Here is a 25,961-nt window from a genome sequence, read left to right on the forward strand (position 1 = left end):
GCTGCTTGCTACCAGAGTCACTCCAAACGTCTGCAGTGGCTGAAGGGCTGGCAGGGAAGCCCCTTTCTTCCATCCCCTGTACTAACTCTAGTGCTCTTGAGCAGTTTAGTTAATCTCTACATGAAAGGTAGGGTTTGCCCTGTTAATATTCTGCCAGTATGGTTTAATTTATGAAGCAGAGGATCCAGAAGTCTCAGGAGAGCTGTGAAAATGAGGGAAAAGGGAACATAACGTGCTCTAGTGGCTCTTCAGATAGCTTGAACCGCTGTTAAGTTGTAACATTACTTGAGCTGAGATACCACATCTGAAAAGGTCCAGAGGCCTCTTCTCTGAGTAACAGGCACCCCACAGCCTGTACTCCATCAACAGAGTAACAAACAAGGCACACAAGCCCTCCTGCTGCTCAATCAGTGCCACCCCACAGCTGAACAAGGCGTTCAGAGGATGTCAGTGGCCCTCTCAGGAAGCTGCAAACCAAAATGAGCCGGATTACAGGATGTTCATCATACTGCTTTGGTTTATTTCAGCTTAGTCATGAACTTGTTGTAATAAGAAGGTGGCGATATAGAAACAAATGTTTACTGATAAAGTAGGCCTCCTCCAGTAATAAAATGTTTTAATCTATGATTACAGCAAGAAGAAGCAAAACCAGTGCAAGATCTGTCCTTGAGGGTGTGGCAGAAGTTCCTGCAGGAACAGGACTGGGTGTCTCATTCAAGGTAGGGGATATTGATCCCTTGAATGAGGCAGCATCTCCTACGGGTGCACCAGCCACCCGCCAGTGCTAGTAAATGCCAGCTGCCACCAAAATAAAAGCAGCTTCAAGACTTCCTTCACAGTGCCACACCCCATCCTGTCCTTTGCTGGCATCACAGAAGATTCACATGGCCAAAGGGACAAAAAGATACTCACGGTTTTGTTTGGACAGAATCTCAAAGATCTCAGGCATGGCTGGGAGATGGAATCTTATTTTCAACTTAGTTATTTCTCCCTATAGCCTCAGGCATACAACCTGGAGCAAAATTTTTGGAGTGAACACACATACTTGGGCAACTAAGTCATCTAATCAAACAATCTGTTTTTTCACATGAGCTGTGCACACGTAAGCTCCAATGGACCTGCAGCTGCTTGTGATCATCTCCTCTGCAAATCTGTGCATTCTTTATGTTGGTGAATAAATGGTGTTTAAACATGGCCAACATATTTGAATTGTTAGACTGAAAGAAAGACTATGCCTCTGTTTGTGCGTGTGTGTGACCTGGGGTAGCTGATCCTCTAGGCCTACCCTAAAAGTGAGGTGCCTCTGAAAGGAGGGGAGGATTCAGTACTGTGGAGTTGGACTTTTATGACTCTCTGTAGTGCCAGAGAGGGCAACCAAGCTGAGCCTAGGCATCATAGTACCAAAGAGCTGTGACATTGATCCAGGCTGCAGAGCATGCAAGGGCATGAGTCAGATCCAGTTACACTCCTCTGTTCTTGAAGCTAGTAATCTCCATCCCACACCTGTGACCTAAGCTGGTGCTTCTCTTTCTTCCTGAGTTGATGACTCTGGTGTGTGCTTAATAATTCAGCAGGGCCCCAGCTCATCTTTCCACACAACCAGGTTGGCCCCTTTCCCTTGAGCCCCAGCCTAGTGAGGAACATTTCCCTTCAAGACAGCAGAAGCCACTCTCCACCTGCTTTAGAAAATAATAACTTTCCCTGTGGTTGCAAGTGTGATGGTTAACCCAAATTAAACCAGTGAAGCCAGCAGAGGTGACTGTATCAATACTACAGTGACACCACAAGGTAAAGAGCTTCTGTTCCTTCCTGGGAACAGGAATAGGCACAGAAAAAATGTTGTGCAATAAGACAGTGTAACCAGGACTGGAGATTTAAAAAATTCAGAGCCCTAAGCAAGCAACCCCAGTACACCCAGCACCTTGATGTCCATTATCCACTTTCTTTATTTTTCAGTCTCTCCATGGGAGCATGGAAACCAAAATGTCTGCATCATTGCCCCAGAGTTCTAGCAAGTAGAAGAAGAACGCATCATCTCTCAGCCTCAGCTTCTGGAGACACAGGGAAGCAGAACGGGATATCTAGCTCATATAGTCCCCAGCTTCACCTGAGAAGTACAACCTCCTTCCCATCAGCACAGGCTGAGAAGCCTCTACATTCTTCAGCCAGGTGTCAGTAATCAGCCTTATTCTTTTCTCCTGACAGGCTCGCCTTTCACAAGGCACTGAAAGGGCCCTGGGAAGGAATAATGACAAGTACCAGAGGAAAACATTTCCCAATTTGACTGATTGGCCCAAATTGAACTATTTGGCACTGTCTCAGAGAATAGAGAGGTCTCAGCAATAAAGAGGTCAGGTGAGCTGGCCGTTCCTCTGGCCTCAGTTACTGGCAGTCAAGAGAAGCATAAAGGCTAATGTCACATCAGCAGTTCGGAAGGGTAAATGAGAAATAGTTGTACCTACTCCTTTGGCACACCAATTTTCCTTGTCTGTGTCCATCTACAGCCTGCCTGGAGGTAGCAAGTTGAGTAAGCATCTCCACTAACGAAGAAGACCCCCCTTCTCCTTGAATAATTAGGTGAAGCTGACAACATGAATTAGATGCCAAAATAATTGTTTGGAGATCTTTGAAAACCTGCCCATGTTGTTTGTTTCTATCCCTCTTGTTTGTTGCTCTCCCTCATTGCACTACTGTTTCCCTAGAGGAAGAGGTCTGAGACACAGATAGCATGATCAATGTTTTCATGTAATACAGAAGTTTCAGCAAGTCTTTGAATGGTGGAGTTGGAGACAATAAAAGCACTGTCTAAATAGTTGAAGGGGGTCTTCCTTGTTTTCCAATTGCTTTCAAAAATTTAGGCTTGCAGAGGCTGTACAGCTCTTGCACTAATAAACTTATTATGACCTAGTCCCCTTGAAAGGGTACCATTCCATTTGCAGGGACTGTACTGCTCACACCTGCAGGGAAATTGCCATCTACAAGTGGAGGAGAAAGCAGACTTTCCCAGGCTGGTCTGAAGGTATTGAAAGATTTCTGTGGATGTAGTTGCTGTAGGAAGTAATGGAAGAGAGTCTATAGAGAATGACTGAACCTGTTCCAGCCACAGGTGCAGTGAAGAACAGACGAAGTTTTCTGTGAGAACTTCAGTGGGAAATGTAAGTTTCTTCTAGTTCCTGCAAATTGAAGGTTCTTTGCTTCACATTTTCATACCTATCTCCCTGTAAAAACCTAGCATAGACAGGACAAAAATGCAAATACGTTCTTGGTGTAACTAGTCTAGACACTGTTTCTACTTCTTCCTTTCCCATTGCTCCTGCCTTTAAGGGCTTACCCTGATCAGCAACATTAAAATAAAAACCAGTGCCGTGAAACCACAGACAAGAACATCCCCAAAGAAACAATATACCCTCATTGTAAGTCTCTTCCCCAGAGCTACCTCAATGCAATGGGAATGGCTTTCAGGAGGACTCAGCAGGCTGTCATCCTTTCTCCTGCTTTGTTCTGCAAGACCAGTGGTTAGTCATAACCTGATGAGATCCCTTCCTGTCTCCTTCCTTTGCCACATATTTGTGCCATCCCTTGCATCCGGGTCTCACCCCTAAACCACACCAGGAGGTTTAACCTGAGGCAAATACAACAAAACAAGCAAGCAAACCTGTCTCCCAAGTCTTAATTACACATGGAGCGGTTCCCAGGTAAAACACAGCAGAACGGATTCATCTGCAGCAGCAGTGGGACAAGCTGCTGTGAGGAAGTCATTGTGGATGATGATGCCATGGAGCTGGGCTGCACAGCAGTGCAAAGGGGAACCTGAATCAAGCCTTCCTTATTTTTCTGCCTGTTGCAGTCACTTCCTCCTGGAAGGTGAGCGTCCAGCTGCCAAAGGTACTGTGGTCTCAAGAGCAATCACACAGAAAGAAGGCAGGCGATGGAGGCTCCTGCACTGCATTTGTTACAAGGCATGTGTGTCCAAGACCTCTTTTAATCTTAGTCAAATATTAAACTACTGTGTGGTTTACCCCTCCTGAGTCATCCTCTGAATAGTTATTTCCAGACTGAGAGCAGACACTTCAAAGACAGACAAAAGTTAACAATGACTCAATGTTTCAGGACCCCTTAAAAGCACTCCCAGATTATAAAATCACACACCCTACTTCCCCTTCATGCTAACATGAATAATACATGTCTCAGCTGAAGCTGTGGACATTTATTCATTTTGCAGAAGATGAGATCAGTAATGGAATTTTGAGGTTAGGAGAGCAAATATTGAGTTCTGAGTTGGAAGAAGAGCTGCTGCCACAGTGAGGGGCTTCTAGTAGAAGTCCTTGATCTTGGGTCCAGTCTCAATTAAAATTTAATTACTGAATTCCTCCAGAATAAACTGGGCATATTTAGAAACTGTGCTACTGTTACTGAATATACTGAATAAAACTAAATATGAAGTGACTATAAAGACAGGGTGAACAGCAGAAAACCTTGCAGCAGAACTTAGCACAGTCTTCTGCTAAGAGTAAAAGACAATAAAACACCTTTTCTAAAGGCTAGGCTTCATCATCTTATGAAGGGGCTCATCCTTTCATAAATATTTTTTAAGTGCAAGAAGGCACTAGAAATGTCAATCAATGAATCCTCCTAGCTCTGTGTTTGTAGGAATTACATTACTCTGATATTGTTTGGCACAAGCAGAAGAGACATTGTGTCCTTCAGGTTTGCAGGAAATCTGTGACATCTTTTGTAACACAACACTACTGCTGAGGTAGATTAAATTATTGCCAGTGAGACAAAAATACCAAACTGTAGTGTTTAGGCACAATTCTGCCAGTAGGGATATCCAAACATAGTCACTGGTTTGCCATGGGTCCAACAGCTCCCTGAGCTCCCTGCTCCTGTGTCAGAGAACTGCACTGAGCCTCATCTGGCTCCACTCTGAAGGCTTTGAAACTTTATTCAGGAAAAATCTATTCCAGATTAAACACAAGAGAGAATTCCCAGCAGAGCATCTGATGCAATGCAGAACAGAAGAAGGAGACAACCTTGTTGCTGTTTTTATTCCTTCTGCATGTATTTAGATGTTTAAATACAAATAAACAAGCAAGATCCGCTCCCCCTTTACTGCTTGCATGGTCTGCAGGCAGGTTCAAAATATCTGGTTTGTAAATGGGGTGGGAGACACCCACACTTCTTCAGACAAAGACTCATAAAGCCAACGAGGAAAGCAAACATCTCTTTGCTCTGCAGATATTTGTGTTTTCTCTTACCAATTTTATATGTTACCACTGCCAGATCAAAATAATTCCCTTTTCCTAACTGATGTCAGTATTATACAAATCAACATCATGCCATAGAAAGTCATAAGAGATATGGAAAAATTATATTCCCACAATAATACATTATATTATATTCCTCCTGTTGTGCTTGTGACAGCCAGGAGGCAGAAACCATGTTGCTAAGGACTCTCAAGAAATCCTGTGAGGATACACAAGGCTGGATCAGAGTTACAGAAAGAAACAGCAAGAATTAAAATGAGAGACACCAGAGAGGTCTCCCAAACCACAAAGCCAACTGCTGTTTGATGCATGGCTGCTGCTTACCACCTCCTTCTGAAGACACACCGTGAAATGCCATCTCAGATTTGCTGTTGTTATTTTAAGTGATGAAATATTTCATTGTAAATAATGTCCAAGCAAATTACCAACACTCCCAGCTTTCCTAAGGACAATGACAGAGGGATAAGAGCAGTTTGCCCAAGGGTTTTAGGACTGTTTACAGACAGAGGGGGTGGATGACACAGGTGTATGTGTTGAACAGAGGAATTTAATCATGGATCTGCAAATAAAAGCATGAAGGGGAAAAATACATGGGCAGGCAGCCTTTGCATTCCCGTGGCCACAAACAGCACTGTCCTGCAAAGCAAGGACACTACAAATGGACCATAGCTAACCTATATGAGATTGAGGAGAGCAATGAAGAGTTGTTCATGAGTGGGGGATAATTACTTCAAATTTTCACTACTGGGGTAGCAGAGGTCCTGCTGCTCAGGGAGCCTCCAGGTACGATCCCAAGTGTTTTTGCTGGGGGGAAAAAAAAAAACAAAAACTACTGTGTCCCAAGAGCAGGGAATTCATGATTTCGGGATGCCGGCACTGAGCACAAAACCTGTTGCAGCACCAACGGCGGTGGGCACTGCAGAGATGGCTGTAAGGCTGACTCATTTGGGTTAGCGAGACACGGGCTAATAGTGCCAGTGACGACACCGGAGCACAAGAGCCACTGCCACAGGACATAGATCACCTGCTTGTTGGCTTTCAGTTCCTTTGGAGCATCCTTAACACGGGGATGCAGCTAGCACCCAGAAGGTGGGATGCTCCTCTGGAGTGGCTGCCCCCGCACCTGCGGGAGCGAGAGAATCCATCTCGGCTCTGCTCCAAGGGGAGTAGAAGATCGTATCAGCTTGCCTCTCCTCCCCTTCCTCTTACGCAACTCAGCATGCGAGGGAGTGACTTGATTTTTTTTTTTTTTTTTTTTTTCACTCTCTCAGGGAGTTGGTTTTCACTTCCTGTGCTTGCCGAGCCTTTGTCTCTGCTGGACGCAGCCGAGGGCGCAGCTGAGGGGTGAAGGCACGGCGGGGCGGCGGGGACACCCCGCTCCCGGCAGCAGCTTCAGCGGAGAGCGCCCAGGTGGGGTTCAGAGCACCTGCCCGGGGGTGAGGTGCAGGGTCAGGACACCTCGGCTACCTCGGGGCGAGCCGGGATCCAGAGCGCAGCCTCGGCCGTGCTCCGGCTGCCGCTTGCCCCGGGTTGGCATGCACTTGAACATTGTCCCTCTTAGCTTCATATGTCTTCTCCCTTCCTTTAGGAAAGGACTGAAGTCTTAAAACAGTGAGAATCGGGGCGCCAAGATGGCCAGAAGGGGCCCGGGTCCATGGTTTGTACCCTGGTTCTGCTTGGTGCTGGTGTTGGACTTGAGCGAAGGACAGGAGGAAAAACCCTTCGGTGAAATGTGCCTGGAGGACTTTACGGCAGGGCTGCCGGACTGGGTGCTGGATACAGACGCCTCCGTCCAGAACGGAGCCACCTTCTTGTCGTCCCCCATGGTGCATCGGAGCAGGGACTGCATGCGAGCCTGCTGTAAGGACCCCGCTTGTAACCTGGCTCTCGTGGAGCAGGGCCCGGGCTCGGAGGAAGATCGCATCCAGGGCTGCTTTCTCCTCAATTGCCTCTATGAGAAGGCTTTCGTTTGCAGGTTTGCCAGGAAAATCGGCTTTCTCAACTTCTTGAAGAAGGACGTGTATGATTCCTACCTGGCAATGCAGAATCACAGACCTAGTGGTAAGGTGCCCGTAATGGATCCCTGCAAAGCGGGTCTGGAAGAGCATTAATGGTTCCCTGGTGCCAGCTCCTCCGGCCATCATATGAGCAGCAGCGCTGCCAAGCACTCGGGGTAGAGTGGTGCTTCTGTGTTTTCTTCTGCCACAAAGGTTTTCCCAAATTCCAATACTCATTTTTAAGATCTGTGCCTCAGTTTACTTGTTAGTAAATGAATAGAGAATCTCTCTTTAACCTGTTTGAAATAGGTGCAGTATGTGATTACCAAAGTCAGAGTTTTTGCTACCTGACAATGTAGAGAAAAAGGTGTTATTTTTCTTCTCCCTTCCCATGGCCTTTGAGGTTGGAAAGTGAAATCCTCTAAAAATCTACACATAACCAGGTTTTAAAGGGCTGCATTAATCTCTTAATTGCTCAGGGGCAAGGATGGAGGCAGGATGTAATTCACTTACCTTTATTTAACAGCAGCCTGGATGGTGAGGTGTGTCAGTATTTCTCTGCTTGTTGGGGCTGGTCACTGCTGCTGGGACAGGAGCAGCTGGGGGAGGCTGGTCATAAAATTTCCTCTTTGGAGGTGGGTTTCTCTTCCGCAACCCCTGTTTCCCTGCTCTAAAAGATTGCGCCTGGACACAGAGAGCCAGGTGGAAAATGAACTAATATGAAGCTGGCCATCTGCCATCTCGAAAGAGCTGCAGTGTGCTCAGAAACACTAAAAATAGGGGACAGTCGCTTCTCCTTCCCCCCCGCCACCTCCTTCTGTGTTTTGGTTGAAGCCTAAGAAGGCTGTCATGTTTCTAGCCTGGCTGGGTCTTTGGCAACCATAACCAGTTTATCATTTGTTGGTCCCTGGGCAAGTTTGTTAGGGGATATCTCTATGGGTAATCCTCCTCACACCACCTCCCAGCCCACCTGTGGGAAGGAAAGAATCTGTGAAGATGGCAAGGGGAGCATCCAGGTGGGTGCAAGGGTTTGATGATGTGAGCTGAATTATCTTTGATCTTCTGCTAGGATGTAGCAGCCTGAGGCCTTGTGGGCGCTGGAGGAGGGAAATGGTCCCAAACTTCACAACGACCACTTCTCCATCCTGAGTAGCAGTGTGAGGGGTTTGGAGCACAGCATGACTTCCCTGAAGCAGCCCTTGGGTGTAGCTGGTTTGAACAGCAGTATGGCAGAAGTGATCCTCTTGGTCCTCTGTCCCTACTCGTGGCTTCCTACTGGATTTTAGGGCCTTTTGGTAAAGGTGTCTGACTGTTTCAGTAGTTCTCCCACATCTCCTTTCCAGGCTCAAAATCCTTTTCACAGGAGCTGCAGTTAGGGAGGAACTGAAGGCCGCATCACCAAGACTGGAGGTGGCATGCTGGCAGCTGTCTAACTCCTACGTGTTTTGCTGTAGGAGGAAAAAGGAATGCATCATCTCTAGTACATCCTATTTCACAAGATTAGATTAAAATATAACGTACTGTTGAGCAATTCACTCTTTACCTCTGTGGAGCAGTGCCTCATACAATAAGACTGCAGGACCCTCATCCCTTGACTGGTCCCAGGGTCTGGCATTCCATGTGTGCGGATCTTTAGAAAGTGTCCCAGGGTCACCGACCTCTCTATGTGACCAGCAGTGACATGTTTGCTAAAATATGACACCGAGCTGCAGCACCCCAGACACCAATATGAAATTGCTGTCCTGTAATCCATCTCTAGTGCTCCTTTCACCGATCCTGGCATGGCTGCAGTGGGGCAGGAAGACCCAGGAGGGCTTATCAGTGAGAAGTGAAAAGCACTCCAGAAATGCAGTTTGGGTGCCTCTCCTTACTCTCATGGGGCTCATGCCTCAGACTGCTGTGGGTGTAGGAAGAGCTCAGTCTCCTCTACAGCTGTCTTTGACTTTCAGAGGGTGCTGGGTGCCAGGCAGCTCTCCAGCTGTAGTGACAGACGCTGGGCAGCTTGCTGCTGTTATTTGGGTCAGGATATGATGTTCATGCTGTGCTTTTATTGGAAATGTGTTCTCCCTGAAATTTTTAGGCATTGTCTTTTATACCAAAAGCTCTCTGAATAACCTTGAATGACACTGGAGGGCTAGCAGGGGAAAAAGACCAAGGGAGTTATCTTACTGGAGAAATAACTGAGTCCTCTTCCCTACAGCAGTTGATGAGACACTTAAAAATGCAGATGTCCATTTTGATTGGGATATAAACCAAAGAAACCCAAACCAGAACCCCAGGCCCTTCCAGCCATGATGCTGGAATTGGGTCCATGCAGGACCTGTCTGGACAGGAAGGTGGATGCCTGGCTGTCACTGAGGGGGAAGAGGGGAAGGGCACAATGGAGCAGGTGCAGGAGGCCATGTGAAGGAGCCTCTGGGCACTGAGTGTGTCTGCCTAGCAGCATAAGGAAGCTCTACGGTATTTTTGCTTCTCAACCTTTTAGGGATGCATGAAGAGGCCAGGTGAAACAAGCATTAAAGGAAGCCAGTTTTGGCATGTCAGGCCTTCCTTCCAAAATCTTGGCCCAGGTTTTGGACTTGAGACAAAACTGTAGTTTTCCTGCTGTTGTGCTGTATCACTGCTAAAATGTGAAGTTTTGTGACTACTCTGGATCCCAGGTTACTGACAGCCCCCTGATTCTGTCCCTAAGGGTCTGCAGGAAGCTTATCTGCTGCTTTATCATGCATTCCTTTCCTGTATGTGCTGTTGTCAGGTGTCCTAGGAGCCTTTACCTGAATCACTCTTCCAACATCCTCTGCAATGATAAGAATTAAATGCATGTTTTTTCTAGTGAATAATGAAATACCCAGTTAGTGATTCCAGTGGGATGACATTAAACAGAAAAGTCACAGGTTATGAGACCCTGTACTACTGCTACTACAGGGAATTAAGCTGTTGAATTAAGAAGTTTATATGTGTTTAGAAGGAGACTAGGTAACTCTAGTTACCTAGGAGACTAGAAAGCACACAGCTGGGGGCTGCTGAATGGACATGCTAATTTAATCTTGGGGTGTTTCTGAAGCCTGATGGAAGTAGCTGAAAGCAGGGAGAGCATATTCTTGCAGTGCTCTTGCTCTTGTTCAAGCATCCACAGCGATGGATGGCAAGTGAACCCAGGAACAGGGGTACCTGCTCTAACCCACTGTGGCCACGCTTACAGTGTTATGACTTCAGAAAAACCTGTGGCTACAGGCAACAATGAACACAGCTGAAATCTGGGTTTTGCACATCTTCTGAATACATTTGCAGTATTTTGCAGAACAAGAGCTTCTGAATTCTTTGTAAGCTGGTGATGACAGCTTTACACTGTCTCTTGCCTGTTTCAGCTAACGTACAGGCTTAAGTCTCTGATGTTATTGTTAAAAGGCATGGTCTTCTTAAATGATTCCTGAGCCTGAACTTTGGTGCGAGTTTTCTGCCTGGCTCATCCGGGAGGGGCAGGCTCACCATGCACTTTATTGGTTATAATGGAGCCCAGTGTTTAAGTAACTAGCCCAGCTTATTCTGGTCTAGGCAAACCAGTTTTGGGTGTGAAACTGGAAAATAGCCTCCCTGAACCTTTGTCCATTTCTTGCTGAACCTTTTGTGGTTGTTTTGAAATGCTCAGTGACACTCTTCGACTCCTGTTGAATCCAGGGCTTGTGAGTGGGAGACAAGAAGTTCTTAGGAGCCACAGGGTTCTGATCAGATATGTCTGCTCCTGCCTCACCATGGAGGGAGATTTTCAGGCTAAAACTTTGGTAATGCATTCCAAAAGGAGAGCTCCCCAAGAGCAAAGCTCATCTCTCCTCAAATGTTCGGTCCCATGCTGGTTTCTGTTCTGTGGACAACTAAAATGAGCAGCGCTGGTATCACAGCTGGGGCTGGGATAGGTCCCCTTTGGCTGATACTGCTGAGCCCTGAGGCAGCTGCTCATCCTTAAACTCAGGCCAGGGGATGGCAAGTTGCACAGTCAGTACCCACAGCACAGATTCAGAGGCTAATGTGTACTGGAAGGGTCCTGGAAGACCAGCTGGTCCAGCTCCCTGCTCAGAGTGGGTGATGCGGGGTTTCCACTCTGCTTGCTGTGAAATTAGTGTTTGTCATGCAGCATTTACTGAAGTGGCTACATCATGTCCTGTCTCCAGAGCTCCAGTCTCCTCAAAGAGACTGGAAGTACAAACCAATCTTCACTAAAATGGTATATACCTGTGGGAGAGTCTTTCCCTCTGCCTGCCAAATAGGACTGATTTCCCACAATCTGAGGAAGGATGGAGGGAACCTAGTGACAGTAGCATCTTATGTTATTCTGAAAATATAATCCATTCAGTCATACTGTGTTGTTTTAGCAAGGTTAAGTTGATCTGCTGTGTGCATCACTTACAAACCACTACAAAAACCTCTAGAAACTAATGCTGAGAGCTGCTTGGCTGTGCATGAGCTGTTAGAAGACTGTATGGCTTTATCATGAAGCAAGCATGAAGCCCTAAAGAAAAAGCCTGTATTTCTCTTTCTCCAGGCACTGCACTGTGGTGCCTTGTTCCCTTTCCTCTCTTTCCACCTCAGGCAAATTAATACTGTGGCAGCAGTGTAACCTTTTCATTACCTCTGCCCATGGAAATGGAGAGTTTTCTGGTGTGGATGGATGAGGAAGCTGTTCACTTATGAATGACTTCCCTGGAAGCAATGCAGGAGCAGAGCTTAAGCATTTGTGGGAAGAGCCACGCTGTTGCCCACCTGCTTTTGCAGCAGACAGGTTCTGCTGGCTTTGGATTCTTGTAATCTCCAAGTTCTGGTGTATCATGGATGCTGGAATTTGGGTGGCCTCATTTTTGCTCCTGTGTCTGCTGCTGGCCTGGTCAGTGGCTTTGAGCAGTGGCTTTTGTCCCCAATGAGGTCTTTCCCTTGTGTGCTCCTCAGTGCAAACCACACTTGTCTTGTTTGAAAGTTGTTCCTGCAGAGTCAGGAGAGGGCTGGAAGGGCCCCTCAGTCACCACCAGAAAGCTTTCCAGCTCTTTCTAGTGACAACCTCAAATCTTTCCAAGGTATTTTTAAGCATTGCATTGTAGCTACTCAGGGTGTATCTGCATGAGCTCTGGAATGGAGGAAATCTGGTTTTCCATAGATCTCAAGGGCAAAAGCTAATATCTGAATTCCAGAAGAGAAAAACCTCCAAACTGTGAGCTTTGCAAGTACATTCTGCCATGGGATTTCAATGGTGCCTGCATAGCAAGGTCCCTAGTGGGGTCTCTCCCCTACATGTATGCTTCCTTTTGAAGCCCTTGTAGAAATTTATTATCTTTTAAATGCCTGTTTCCCCATCAATTTTAGTTCAAGTTAACTCATTAGAGGTGAAGCCAGACAAGCCACTGATTGCATGAGCTTTTAAACAAGAAGAAAATTTTTAAAAAGCAAAAATCAGGGTCTCAGGCTTGAATATAGTGTGAGTAATAAAACTTTTTGAAGCAATTTGGATTCCCTCTATCATACTTTTCTCTGGAATAATGAAGAAAACCTACTGATGTCTTATATAAATGGGAGAGGAAATTGTCATTTACGACGTGACTCCAGGACTATGTTTCGCAGTAAAAAGCATGCCACAGATAACATTATAAAGCTTTAACCTCCCTGTTAATTACAGAGTTTTACAGCAGAAACTTTCCATGGTTGAGAGAGCATTATAGCAAAGGTAACTTTCATTTTTCCTACAGACTTTCAGAGCAAAACAGAGTGGAGTCTCCGTTGTACGAGCAGTTTGCTGATACTCACTCTGGGTTGGTCAGCACTTGGTTCTGGAGCTCAGGTGGAAAACAGCCATGTTGCCAGGGAAGGCTTCCTACAGTCAGTGTGGCAGAAATACTCCAAAGTCACTGAACTTTCAGGCATCCTAAGGAGAAAAGGGATAGACTTGAAAAACAAGTCCTTAAATTCTAGTGAGCATTACTCCTTGGCAGTCACCACAAATTCTTGACTCTTCTTCTGGATGTGAAGAGAGCTAGTAAATTTGGCTAATCAGAGATGGGAACTGGAGAAGTTGCTGACCTATTGAATAGAACTGAGCTTTTACTCAACCATGCAACCCACAACCCAAAGTAGCTGGATGTTTGGCCTGCAAATTTTCTGTTTAAAGTGTACATACTTACCTATGTCAAGGAAAAGCATGATTTGGAGTCACAAGTTAAGGATCAGCTTCTGTGTTGTTGAAAAACCGGTCTCTTCCTTGTGCAATTGCACCCACCTCTGGGCTCACCCTGGCAGGACAGTGGCAGGGAGTAGGCTGCCTTTCTCCCTGCCAGGCTCCTGGTGTTTGCCTAGCAGGAATGGCAGGAATGTGTCCCCTTTCCAGAGCTTGCAGTGGTGTGTACAAGGTGACAAAAGAAATAAGTGGCCTGTTTTAATGTCAGGTTTGTTTGTACACATGCCTTGTATTAAATGTCCCTTCAGTAGACTGCAGCAAGAGTCAGAGGCTAGGATCTGAATCCAGATACACAAGATTCAAGCAGGAAATTAGGAGCAAGTCTGCAACAGTGAAAATAATCAGCTAATGGAGTAATTTTCTAAGGGGTTTGGACATGAATCCTCTCCTTCAGTCACAGTCAATATAACAGTGTAATGGCAATTTCTGTCTAGCTCATAAATGGTGGTTGGTGCCTTTACAAAAGACTCAGGCTGAGCTGGAACACTGAGTCTTGGACTTGGTACAGGTGCTACCAGGTGGAGTTTCACAGGCTGAGCTATGCACAAAGCCTGCAATCAGAGATGTTCAGGCCAGAAGGAGTTATGAGTCAGGCTCTGTAGTGTCATTGTATAGGCTGTTCTTGCTGGCACAGGCAGGGATCAGTTTACATCTCTTCTACTTACAGTCTGAGAAAAACATTTACTAGATTGTGGAAGGTGCTGGTAAGCTAATCCATGGAACAGTACAAAAATAATAATCTCAGTAATGGTCTTTTTGTGCTGTTTTAAAGGCATGTATGTCAGAGAGTGGGGTGAAAGATGAACTGGAAGAGAAATATTTCCTATCGAAATCCCTAACTCTGTAGCTCTGGCTAAATACACTAATGTAGTGCTTAGAGATAGTGGGAGGAACGATGAGAGTCAGTTCCACATTCTTCAACACCCACATCAGGCTGTCTCACTAAGTGAAAGGCAGACCTTGCTCTGTGCTCTTCTGCCAGGATGTGGTCCCACTCTCAGAAGTACAATGGCTGTAGCCACAGGGCCACCCTCCTATGGTGGTTCCTGTGGACAAAAGTGCCCAGGGAGCCAACTGGCTCAAAGAGAGCCAACTGCCATAGTGGGTTGTGGACTTACTAAATTAGTGAGGGCAGTATTAATGGTACTGATTGCCTGTTGCTTGTTCAGGTTGCAAGGAGCACAGCTGTATTAAAGTGTTTTCCTTTCAGCAGTTGAAATCTGGATTGATTTAGCCTGGAAGAATCCTTTTCCCTTGTCTTCCTGTAATGGAGACAAGGACTGGACCCTTCAGCCTCTTACCCAAGATTCTTCTACATTTCTTCTGCAGATGACCACCCTCCAATAGCCCGTGCTGCTAAGGACATGAGGGTACAGCCAGGGGAGCCAGTGATGCTGAGGGGCACAGAGAGCACGGATGACCATGGGATAGTCAGCTATGAATGGAAACAGATCCTTGGCAACCCCTCTGTGGAGATGAAGGTAAGGAGCTGCAGGGAATAAGCAGCTTGCTCAGTGGCACCCATGGTCTGCACTAGGTTGGTCAGTCAGAGCCCTGACTTAAAGGTCACCTTGTTCAAGTCAGCCCACACAGGAGCCTGTTCCCAAAAACTGTGGAGCACTCCTTGTGGTTGCCCTGCCTCTCTCACACACTATTTAGAAGTGTCATTTTTGGCCTCATTACGTCTCAGGCTCCCTGCACAGGATGCTGTCACAAGCCTTCCTGAGCAACACCTGACCTGCCTGGTGGGAGCAGCTGAGAGGGCAGAGCTTCCATGCAAGAGCTGCCTCTGGTCCCAAGATCCTATAGTTCAGTGAAGGGCCTTCTCTTGGTTTCAGTCTGTCCACTTCAGTGCATTTCCTCTTCTGTCTCTGAACAATCTGGTCTGAGGCTCTGCTTCTGTTCTCCTGGGGCTTTTCCTGGACTTTGCTTCTCTTTAAATTGTTAAGTTCTTCCTCCTGTTTTATCTGAGCTGGAGCAGAGATCCAAGATCTTTGGGGTGTGAACACTGCCTATTTGCTAGATATTAAACATGAATTGTGGCTTTAGAAGGGCTACAATAATTTAAAAATTATTTATTTTTAACTTCTTCAAAACACATTGGAAAGCCATGGAGTTGATTTGGAGTTCTTGTGGCACCTTTTGGAAGAATTAGCAAATGAGTACATCAGGCCCAGAACTGATTTTGAGCAATACTGGTAACAAACTCTAGAGTGCCAAGGGGTCTGTGTAATTCAGCAAGTGCTCCTTTTCCCTTTGCCCTAGCCCAACCAAAGCAACTTCTGGGGCTGGGGGGAGGTCCCCTAATATTATGTTGTATTAACTACATAAAAATTATTTATGGCAAGACTGTGTTCTTTTGAAACCTAATCAAAACCAGAGATAGCATGGAAATTAAGGTCCAATTCTATTGCAAATTTGGAAGAAAAGTGTGTCAATAATATCGTAGCTTTCTCTTCTGACAAAATAATTAAATACAGCTACCTTATTCCCTATGTACTAAATAAATTACTCATAATGGTTTTAAGTTTTAAAAAGTTACGTAAAAACTACAGGTATTTCTGTCCTCTCCAAAGAGTTTTATTTTCCCCTGTGCTTTCACAATGCCCCAAAATGTGAAATATCTAATTATGCTTGTGGTACTTGTTCTCTCTCTATTCCAGTTGAGTACCAGTCCATGGGTTTGGGGGGATTGTCTGGTACTGAGACATTTTTCATCCCAGACATCTGCTCAAAGGTTTCCATCCAAGTTCCTTTCCCCCTAATGTGGAGCATGAACCTTGCATAGCTTTAGTCACTTCTTCCTTAGAAGTAGTTTTCTCCTACCTGAGACTGTCTTTTGCATTCTCAGAAGCACGAAGAAGATCAGGTAGAACTCTCCAACCTCCAAGTGGGGACTTACGTCTTCCAGCTCATTGTCACGGACACTGCACAGCAGCAAGACTTTACCAACATCACCATCATGGTGCTGAGCTCTGAGCAGACAGAAGGTGAGCCTGAGCCCACACATATCTACCTGGAGTCCTCAAGCCTGGGTGCTGCTCTGGCATTATTGATGCTTTTCTCAGAAGGGTGGATGGGAGAAGAGCACAACCAAGAGTCTGGACCTGCACGTCAGCTTTTACCAGTAATAGCCTGCACCAGTAGTGCAAGGTCTCTGCATTCATAGTGATCTATTTTGGAGTTTTCATGTACCCTTGCAGGAGATGGTACCTGCAATAACTCCATCTGCTCTGCTGTCATTGCTCTCGGCTGGGTGACACCAGAGTAGATGAAGCTTGGGGTGCAACTGAGGTTGCCAAACAGGAGAATGTGAAAGGTCTCGTTGACTCTGTGGTTTTGCTGTGAAGACCCTCAGGTTGCAGGGTAGGTAGGGTCATCTGCAGGGCATTCAATGTATCCCTGTTTTTTGCCTTTTTTTTTTTTTTTTTTTTTCCTTAATAGCTTTATTTAACAATGAAAATGTTTAGCATGACAAGTGTATTAGGGTAAGGAGTTCTTGGACAAATGGTTGACTAGTAGCTAAGCAGGGGATGTCTCTTATCGCAGGTACCATAAAAATATAAGAGCAGCAATGTCAAGTGATGCTAAAGGTCTGACCAAAGTCCAATACACTGCATTCAACAGTGTGCAGAAGTTGGTACTTTGGAAAGAATGCAAGAACATGACATGCTATCAGTAAATCTCTACTATGCTTGAATAATCCCCAAGGATTTTGCAGCTAGGAGATGTTTTTAAACAGAAGATGGTATCTTTGTGTTTAATGATATATGAATCCCTTTTTGACCTCATGTAATCTTTGAAAAGCAGAAACCTCCTGAAGCAAGGTGTTTCACAGCTTAACTATGAGCTGTATGGGGATGCAGCTGCTTTTATTTAATGGATGTGGCACCTTCTAATTTGGTTTTGTGAACCTCTCTTTCATATAAAAAAGTTAATTCCATGATTCCCTACTCTCCTTCTCTATGTTGGTCAAGATTTTATAAACCTTTCAGATATGTCCTGTAGAAGATTTTGTTTGCCTTCACATATACAAAACAGAAAATCTTCCAAAGGACTTATCTAACTCAGACCCTTTTGTGTTAACTTTCTTGATAGAGCATTGTTTGACTCCAAAGAAGGTGGGTTGGTGTCGGGGATCTTTTCCACGCTGGTTTTACAACCCCAGCCTTCAGCAGTGTGAGGAGTTCATTTTTGGTGGCTGCAAGCCCAACAAGAATAACTACTTACGGGAAGAAGAGTGTGCACTTGCCTGCAAGAATGTCAGAGGTGAGTGCTTCAAAAATCCAGCCCCCTCTTTCTCATAGGATGGGGATGAACCTATGGACAAGTACTGCAGCCTCTTGGCTGACACCTAGTTAGAGCCCAGTAAGCTGAGGAGACTGGGCTAATTATGGATGGGATTGTCTTAAGCTGCCAACGTATCTGACCCAGCTCCTAAAGTGCTGGGCAGTGTGCTCTGGCTGCAGAAGCCCTCATCAAATCTTTGTGTTGCATCTGAAGCCTAAATTCAGAGAGCAGCATCATGCAGTGGAGGGCCAGAAGTGCTTCGTTCCCAAAATGAAATTAATCTCCCTCCTTACCATCCTCAAGCCACTGAGAACAATTTAGTGCTGCTCAGATAAATGGGCTGAGCCTCTGCCAGGCCCATTGCAGTGCACGGCTTAAGAAGGAGTTTAAAGCCTTAGAAAAGAAATGGTCTACCTTGTGGAGGGAAGTTCCCCTGTACTCCTCCAGGCTTGCCTCACGTAGGTACAACTCATCTGGACCTCTGAGTAGTGGGCATCCATATTTCACCTCTGTAATCCAGGGCCTTCTTCCAGGAAATATGCTCCTCTCGTGTGATACATGAAAGCAATATAAAGCTGGTCTTAAGCTGACAAAATTATGTGGTAAGTTTATTTTATGTTATTTTTCCTCTTGTCTCTTCAGGTTCTGTTGGTGGGCGACAACAACCAGGTGAGTCTCCCATAGGACAATGTCATCCTACTGCAAGCTTGGGCTGAGTGTCTCATGTCCATTCCTGTGGCTTTTGATTAGGACTCTGTCTGGAAAGTGAGGCACTGGAGACTAATTTATTTAGTAAGCCTTTCACTTTCATGTCATAGGATAATTTAGGTTGGGGATTACCTCTAGAGGTCATCTGATCCAAACCACTACTGAAAGCAGGTCCAGCTTTGAGTCATGCTTGGTTGCTCAGCTCTTTATCCAGTTCAGTTGTGGGTATCTCTGAAAAAGCAGGTTTACACTTAGTCTGGTCAAACTATGCCAGTGTTTGATGACCCTCATTATATTTTTTTACCCTTATATTGAATTGCTTTCCCCTGTTGCAACTAACTCCTGTCTGTTGCTGCTCATCCTATTACTGTGCTCCAAAATGAATGTCTCTTCTATAATCTCTGTCTTCTCCTCATGCTAGGTCTTGTGCTCCAAGCTCTTGCTGAGATTTACTCTAGTATGCCAATGTTTTTTCTCACTGGGGAGCTGAGAACTGGGCACAGTACTCAGCACTTGGGACCACCTCTAGAGTGAAGAGGTTTGAAGCTTTTGCAGCCCAGTGTGCAGGTTTCAGTTTGGCTTTCCCAATTCAATCCCCCATGCTTTGGCAAGGTCTCCACATTCTTCCTGATAAGCTCATTCTTGCTTCCACCTGCTGTGTACTTCTTTCTGAGAGGAAACATGGCTGTTTCTAGAGTAATGTTTCCTTTATAAATAGGTGGGGTTTTTTTTGAGTCTAGGGTGGCATTGAGGAGAGACCTTTACCGGTCTGCCTTGTTTCTTGTTTGCCAGCCCTATCAGCAGCTTTTAAGTCCTTTGTAAAGCATCTGGCAGGGAGAAACAATGCATTTTAATGAGTTATCTGAACTGATTCTGATGCAGTATGCAATGGGAACTGTCAGGCCCCCTTCTTCAGATGCAAGGATGGTTGCTGCATCGATGCCTATCTAGAGTGTGATGAAACTCCCGACTGTGCTGATGAATCCGATGAGATGTACTGTGAGCAATGTAAGTACTTTAAATTCTGGCTCAGACAACCTTACCATCTGCCCAGTCCAATGTAAGTTACAGGTGCTGAGTCAATACTGTTTGGTGTCTTCTGTTCTTATCTCCTGACCTTACATTATCTCTTTCCACAGTATTATGTTTGCAGGTTCTGCCATTTCCTGTATCTCTACTGACTGCAAGAGATGGCCTTCCTTCTGTGATGTTTTCTGCCTCTTAAATACGCTTTGAGTCTCTTCTCTGCACCTATCTGTAAGACTTCAGGCCTGTCTTTCTGTCCCCTTTCAATATTTTTCTCACTGAATGACCTTACCTGCTCTCTAAAAGTGGGAAAATGGGGAAGGAAACCACTATTTCTCCAAGTCTATCCAGTGGCACAGTCCCCTTAATATCTTCTTATGCTAATGTAAATGCACAGTGGTGAGATGCCCAAATCCACCCTATCTCTTCCCTTCTTCCATCCCTCCTCACCTCTTCTGAATTGTCATAATCTCTTTCCTATATGTGGGTGTTTTCTTGCCTTTTTAGATTTGCAACCCTATTATTCATCTCCCTTGCCCTCTCATTTATTCTGCACTAGAGCTCTTTTATATTTCTTAAAACCTGGAGTGACTTTTCCAATACTTCTTGATGGAAAACAAAAATAAGAAAGCAGCCTTTATTTTCCTTAGTTTTGTCTCTGTATCTATGGATTGGAAATTGAGAAGAGTTTCTTGTTATTACATTTTATATTTCCCCTGTTCCTCTTATAGTTTTGAGATATGTAAGAACATCAAATGATATCTCCCTTCCTCTGGATTGTGATAGCAAAGGAAGGTGCAGGAAAGCCCTGTCTACCAATGTGTGCATGGATAGAGGCATTTCTTTTCAGCTGGTGAGAGAAGTTTTAACATTAAATGTTTCCCTTGCAGATGCTCGTGAGTTCAATAGACTGCAGAAAATCAATGTCACACATAAGCAAGGTATGTACCATCCAGAGCACAGGCTGACCTCTGCCAGCTTTTGTTTTTTTCTTCAGTTTATTGTTCCATGGTAAAACTGCTTCCCTCTATAAATCCAAAACCAGGTGTAGCATCTGGATAGTCCCTGTGCTGAAAATGAGCAAGGGCCTGTTCTCTGATCTTAAAGACAGCTGTTGACAGCAGGCATTCACTCTCCTGCCTAAACTTTTTCTATCCAGGTAGGTCTCATGCGTATTGCTTGCTGGGCACAGTACCTGGCCTGTACACAACCCTACAGCAGGTTTGGGGTTTTTTTTTTGTTTGTTTTTTGGGGGTTTTTTTGGTGTGTTTTTTTTTTTTTTTTTTAATAGTGCAAACCAAAGAAGTGTGGGGGATACAGCAATGTCTGTGCTTGATCCCGTATCTTTGCCTTGTTTGTTAAACTGTAGACAGTAGACCTATCACAAGGCTAAAAGAATATATTCCAGGTCACTTAAATGCAGCTCATTGCAGAGGAGACCTGAGCTGATCTGTGGTTTCTGTGTGTCCAGGCTCTTCATCTTCCCTTCTGCCTCCCAGGGAGGACAGGTCATTTCCACAGGGGAGTGAATCCAGGGTTTACCATGACTCCACACTCTGAAGTTCCTTTTTCTGCTTGCTAGTTGGATTTATGGCAGGTGCCAGCTCATCTTTGCATTGCAAATTTGACCAGCTGGCAACTGAGCAGTGGGGATCTGAGAGCCACTGTTCTGACTATGGATTTCCTTTTCCATGGTGCTTGTGCTCTTTTGTTGCAAGCAGAAAATTTTGCTGCTCTGGGAAGACACTGCTCGGGCTAAAGCACCTCTACCTTGCTTTGCCAGGCCACTGTGTGGACTTGCCTGATACTGGACAGTGCACCGAGAGCATCTCCCGCTGGTACTATAACCCATTCCTGGAGAAATGTGACCCCTTCACCTATGGGGGCTGTGGTGGCAACAGCAACAACTTTGAACAAGAGGAAGAGTGCATGAAATCATGTTCAGGCATCACAAGTAAGCATACATAGCGTGGGCTGGAGTTTTACTGATCAAACTGGGAAAACCACTTGAGATTAAATTCTGTGGTCCCAAAGAGGCAGTGTCTTGGGAGCTTTCAGTCAAAGCTGCTCTGCTGTCAAACTCTGGCCATGACCCACAGTATAGAGGATCTACAGCATCTTTCTGCAATGCAGCCTGTCATTTCACAGAGCTGGAATCATTTGGGGTGCTGATGTAGAAGAAGAGACAAAGGAGGATAAGAAAATTAACCAGAGATATATCTGCTTGGAAGAGAATCTAACCTCTTGTCTTGGCTCTAGGTCTCCCCAAGTGAGAGGGAAGAAACTGAGAAAATCCTCAATCATACATACTAGTCTGAAGCTTTAAACAAAATAGGGAAAGGGTTACACTGTACACTTGGTACATATTGCTTTGGAGGCCATTAGGAAGAAATCTGCCAAACTGCATCTGTTAAGAGGCAAACTACCTCTCTCAGCTATGCTGGGCCTCACAGCCTACCCTGAGAGCTCAGTACCAGGGTTGTCCAGGAGGGATGCTGTGGGCATTCAGTCACTTCAGAGCACTGGAAATATGTCCTCAGAAACCTGTCTGATCCCTTGTTCCCAGCCTTCTTTGTAAAACCTTTTTCCTCCCCTCTGTGTTCCCAATTCAGAAGCAGATGTCATTGGCCGAAGATGGGAATCATTTGAGTCCCAAACTGCTATGTTAAGTGAGTAACCATTTTCCCAACCAATCTTTCTTGTTGCTTTTCCTTGTCCTGAAAAATACTTTGTCTTTCTTTGCAAAGAGTAACCTTTTATCCCACACCCCTTTTGAAGCTGGGGGAGCAGTGTGGGATTTGTGGGATGCTGGCAGTAGCAAGAGGTACTTGTGCGCTGTGCAACTGTGGTCCATTTTTTCCTGTGTCTGTGACTCATTAGCTCTTACAGAGACTCCTGTTTTTCTTTCCATCAACTTGTATGAATGTTCCACAGTTCAACATCAAAAAATGGAAAGTAAAACTCTTCCTAAGGGCCAATTTCACATAAGGACTACTAACTTCTACAAGAAAGAAAGCTCAAGTGGATATGTGAATAATATCAAGTGCTAGACTGTGGGGAAATGTGATGACCCTATACAACCTCTCTACAGCACTAAAAAAGCCCAATGCTATTGAAATACAAGTTATTTTTTAAATGTGACATGAAGGTTATTGTTCTTAAATCCTGGAGATTGGTTTAGTCTTTAAATTCACACTGTCTCTCAATAGCATCATGTTTGACTGTCTCCATTGATGATGCAGGGGTTTGGTTGGTTGGAGAAGTACTCACACCACTGCCAAGAGTACTTTCCCACAAACTGAGCCCATCTTCCATAGCTCACTCCCTCAGTGTTGTCCCAGCCAGGAGGTGCTTTCTGTGACCACCCTTTGGTGGCCTCCTGTTAAGGTATGACACAAGGCTGCTATTTCAGAAGGAGTTGATATTCCTGGGGTTGTCAAACGGCCAAGGCTGCCAAAGTCACAGAACAGCCTTTAGAGGGCGTGGTGCATCTGGGAAATGATGGGAGATACCATTCGGGAGAGACAGGCTGGCTGTGCCGTGCAGTTGCCATCTTTCTTCTTTGCTGGTTGTGCAGTGACCACCGTGCTGTCATGTCTGTGCTGTCATGTCAGCTGTTGCCTCTTCTCTTTGCCAGCACAGTTTCTGCAGCAGCTTTTGTGCTTGCTTCGTCCTGGCCATTCCTGCTGCATCAGAGTTTGTGGAGCATCCCTTCTAACATGTTCATTTATTCCTGCAGGTGCCTTTGAGGTAGTGATTGCTGTGCTCCTCGGGATCTGCATCATGGTGGTCCTGGCATTCATTGGCTACTTCTTTCTGAAGAAAAGGAAGAAGAGCAGCCACCGCCATCAGCCTCCCACTGCTACCAATTCAACCCTCTCTACCACAGAGGACACTGAGCGTCTGTTCTACAGCAGTGCCACCAAACCAGTCTGACCTACAGCCTCTCTCCCCAGTTCAGCACTGGGCCACTCCCCAGAATTTCTGGAGTTCTGTTTTTAGACACAGGTTTGTGCCTGAAGGACTCGTTCTCTGTGAAGACATTTGGAGCATCAGGCCAAGATTTAACTGTGATTTGGCAGTACTAGTATTTGTGATTGTCTAAGCTAAATGGCTGCTCTGGAAAGTGAGGAACTGGGAGCATTCTGTTGCTCTCTGACATCCATCAGTTCCTAACCTCAAACAATCCAGTGAAATTCTGAATTATGTCTTTCTTCCTGCTCAAATCTGGAGCACAACTTTGCTCAACTTCCTGAAGGAACCTGGAACTGGATCTGTGTAGCATTCATGTTGGTGAATGGTGCAAACTCACCAGAGCCAGCAATTTGTTTTCAGTGTCACTTTCTGCCACTTAACCTTGTATTTTCCTCCCCTTCTGGAAGGTGTCCTGCCTTTCAGCAGTCTGCCTGGTTGTGGTGCATCCCTCAAGGTCTGTGGGATTCACATAATCATTCAGACCTGATCCAAGGGCTCTCTGACACTGTCCGGCAGTTCCTGTTTTCAACATGGATGGAAACAGAAATACCTGCTTAAGTCACTAAGCTTTGTTTTTTAACAGAAAAGCACATCTAGATGTTTTGCTGGTTGGCTGCTGTGTTTCAGTCTCTTGTGTACAGTACGTGTTTATCAATTTCTCTCAGTGAGTTGCCCTGGTTGCTTTCCCAATGTTCAGGCTGAACCCAAACACGTTGAGAAAAATATCTATTTATTCTCACATGAAGTAAATGTCGGTACTTTTCCTGCTGATTGTGCAGGAAAGCTGCAGCTCTGATTTTACTGCATTTTCCTCTGAGCACACTGACTGACCTGAGTCCCTGGCATCTCCCAGAGCACAGGAGTGGGCTGGATACCACCAGCTAATATCCGCAGGCTTCTTTGCTCCTACTGGCTTGCTCCTCCTGATGCAAGAGGAGCCCAGCCCAGCTCTGGGAGGTCCAAAGCTCATCTCTGGCCCCAAGGCAGCATGTGGAATCCCCACTTTTCCAATGTCCTGGTCCCAGTCCTGGTCCTATATGTTCTGCTGTAGTCCCTTTGCAATAAGATGCTTGTGAGCTCTGTCCTGCATCTGCTGGTCCAGGCTTGTACCTCAGTGAGCTGAGGATTTCTGTTGAGGCAGAAGAAGCTATTTGTGAAGGGTCTGATGTGCTGTCAGCTGTGGGGCTGGCACCAGTCCCTAAACTTCCAGTACCTGCTGCTCTTGAAAAACTGCTGTGAAGAGAGAGGAAACTGGTGCGTGTGTGTGTGTGTCTGTGTGTGTGTAAGAAGCATAAATCTATGTACAGGCTTCAGTTTAAATGCTTGTGACTCTTTCAGGGCCAAGGCCACAGTGGTTCGTTCTGGAGTGCTGTGGTGAAGCTCATTCCCAGCTCAGGTCCTTTCAAGTGCATTGGCAGGACCGCTGCCTTATTGGGCTGATACCTGGGCTGAAAGGAAAGAAAATGCTGCCCAGAGTCTGCTGGCAATCTGACTGCATGCCTCTCCCCATTACAGGCATCTGCCTCAGCATTCCTGGGTCAGATTCCTCCTTTTTGTGACATGTCTCATATAATTTCTTCCATCTCTGTGTTTTTCCCACAGCCTATCATGGCCTATGCAATAAACCTAATGTCTTGATTTTTTTTTTTTTTTTTTTTGTGTTCTCACTATGATAATAAAGAGATGTTTGTCTTATCTGGCTTGGGAGTGGTGTCTGAGGAGCAATGACCAGCAGAGGGGGCAGGTACTGTTCCCATGCCTGCTATCTCACCCCCTTTCATCTGTCTCAGCTGTGGTACCTTGGGAGAGCTGCTGCAGCAGCAGTCCCATGGCGTGGGGAGGGCTGGAACCAGGGGTGCAACATATGTGGATACCTGAAGAGGAAACAACTGCTTGAGGTGTTCTGGGAGAAAGATTATTACCCACTAAGTCACTCAGAGAGCAAGTCAGGGTGTAACCTGAAACTGAGTTCCAGCTGGTCAGACTGGTTTGGGCTTTGGGTCTGAAACCAAAAGCAGACACTATTCTTCAAACAGGAGTTGCTCTAACTGTATCTTCAGGCTGGTGTTCACTCAAGAACTGCGATGTAAAGTCAGCTAAATGTACCTGGCTAATTGGCAGTGGGTTTATATGGCAACCAGGTGGACATGCCCTGCACCACTGACCTGGCCACCCTGGCTGGGCCTCCAAGTGCTGCCTGAGCAGGAATGCTTTCTCCCTGTTCTGGGCTGTGGGCTTTGCTCTGCTGTGACCACACACTCTACACCAGCCCTCCCATCGTGCCATCTCCAGCTACTTACAGGTGTAAGTGCAGACATTATCTCTCCTGTCCCCTGAAGGCTCCTCTGGGAGCAGCTCTGCTGAGCCCAGCTCAGTTTGGCTGACGGGGTCAGTGCTCCGGGGTCACTGCTCCCCTCCCGGCAGTAACCCCTGGCCTGGGAGCGCCACCTGAAACCATCGCTGCTTCTGGTGACAGTCCCC

The 25,961-nt window shown here is 45.8% G+C and overlaps 1 protein-coding gene across 1 annotated transcript; it reads left to right on the plus strand.

Moving 5' to 3' along the window:
- The first annotated feature begins 6,518 nt into the window (after window positions 1-6,518).
- Window positions 6,519-25,175, plus strand: SPINT1 (serine peptidase inhibitor, Kunitz type 1). The gene is made up of 11 exons (XM_030274310.4): window positions 6,519-6,677; window positions 6,856-7,328; window positions 14,811-14,962; window positions 16,333-16,471; window positions 17,580-17,750; window positions 18,414-18,440; window positions 19,362-19,487; window positions 20,396-20,446; window positions 21,289-21,459; window positions 22,118-22,174; window positions 23,245-25,175. Exons 2-11 carry the CDS (start codon window positions 6,899-6,901, stop codon window positions 23,439-23,441), a joined length of 1,521 nt encoding a protein of 506 aa, XP_030130170.4. The 5' UTR covers window positions 6,519-6,677; window positions 6,856-6,898; the 3' UTR covers window positions 23,442-25,175.
- The last annotated feature ends 786 nt before the right edge of the window (window positions 25,176-25,961 follow it).

The sequence above is a fragment of the Taeniopygia guttata genome, chromosome 5 (genome assembly GCF_048771995.1).
Source record: "Taeniopygia guttata chromosome 5, bTaeGut7.mat, whole genome shotgun sequence".
Lineage (NCBI taxonomy): Eukaryota > Metazoa > Chordata > Aves > Passeriformes > Estrildidae > Taeniopygia > Taeniopygia guttata.

Excerpts from the sequence above, each read along its gene's own strand:
- SPINT1 (XM_030274310.4), top strand. The coding sequence starts at position 6,899 with ATGGCCAGAAGGGGCCCGGGTCCATGGTTTGTACCCTGGTTCTGCTTG. Across the intron at positions 14,963-16,332 it reads ACCCCTCTGTGGAGATGAAG|AAGCACGAAGAAGATCAGGT; the intron begins GTAAGGAGCTGC and ends TTGCATTCTCAG. Across the intron at positions 22,175-23,244 it reads GTCCCAAACTGCTATGTTAA|GTGCCTTTGAGGTAGTGATT; the intron begins GTGAGTAACCAT and ends TTATTCCTGCAG.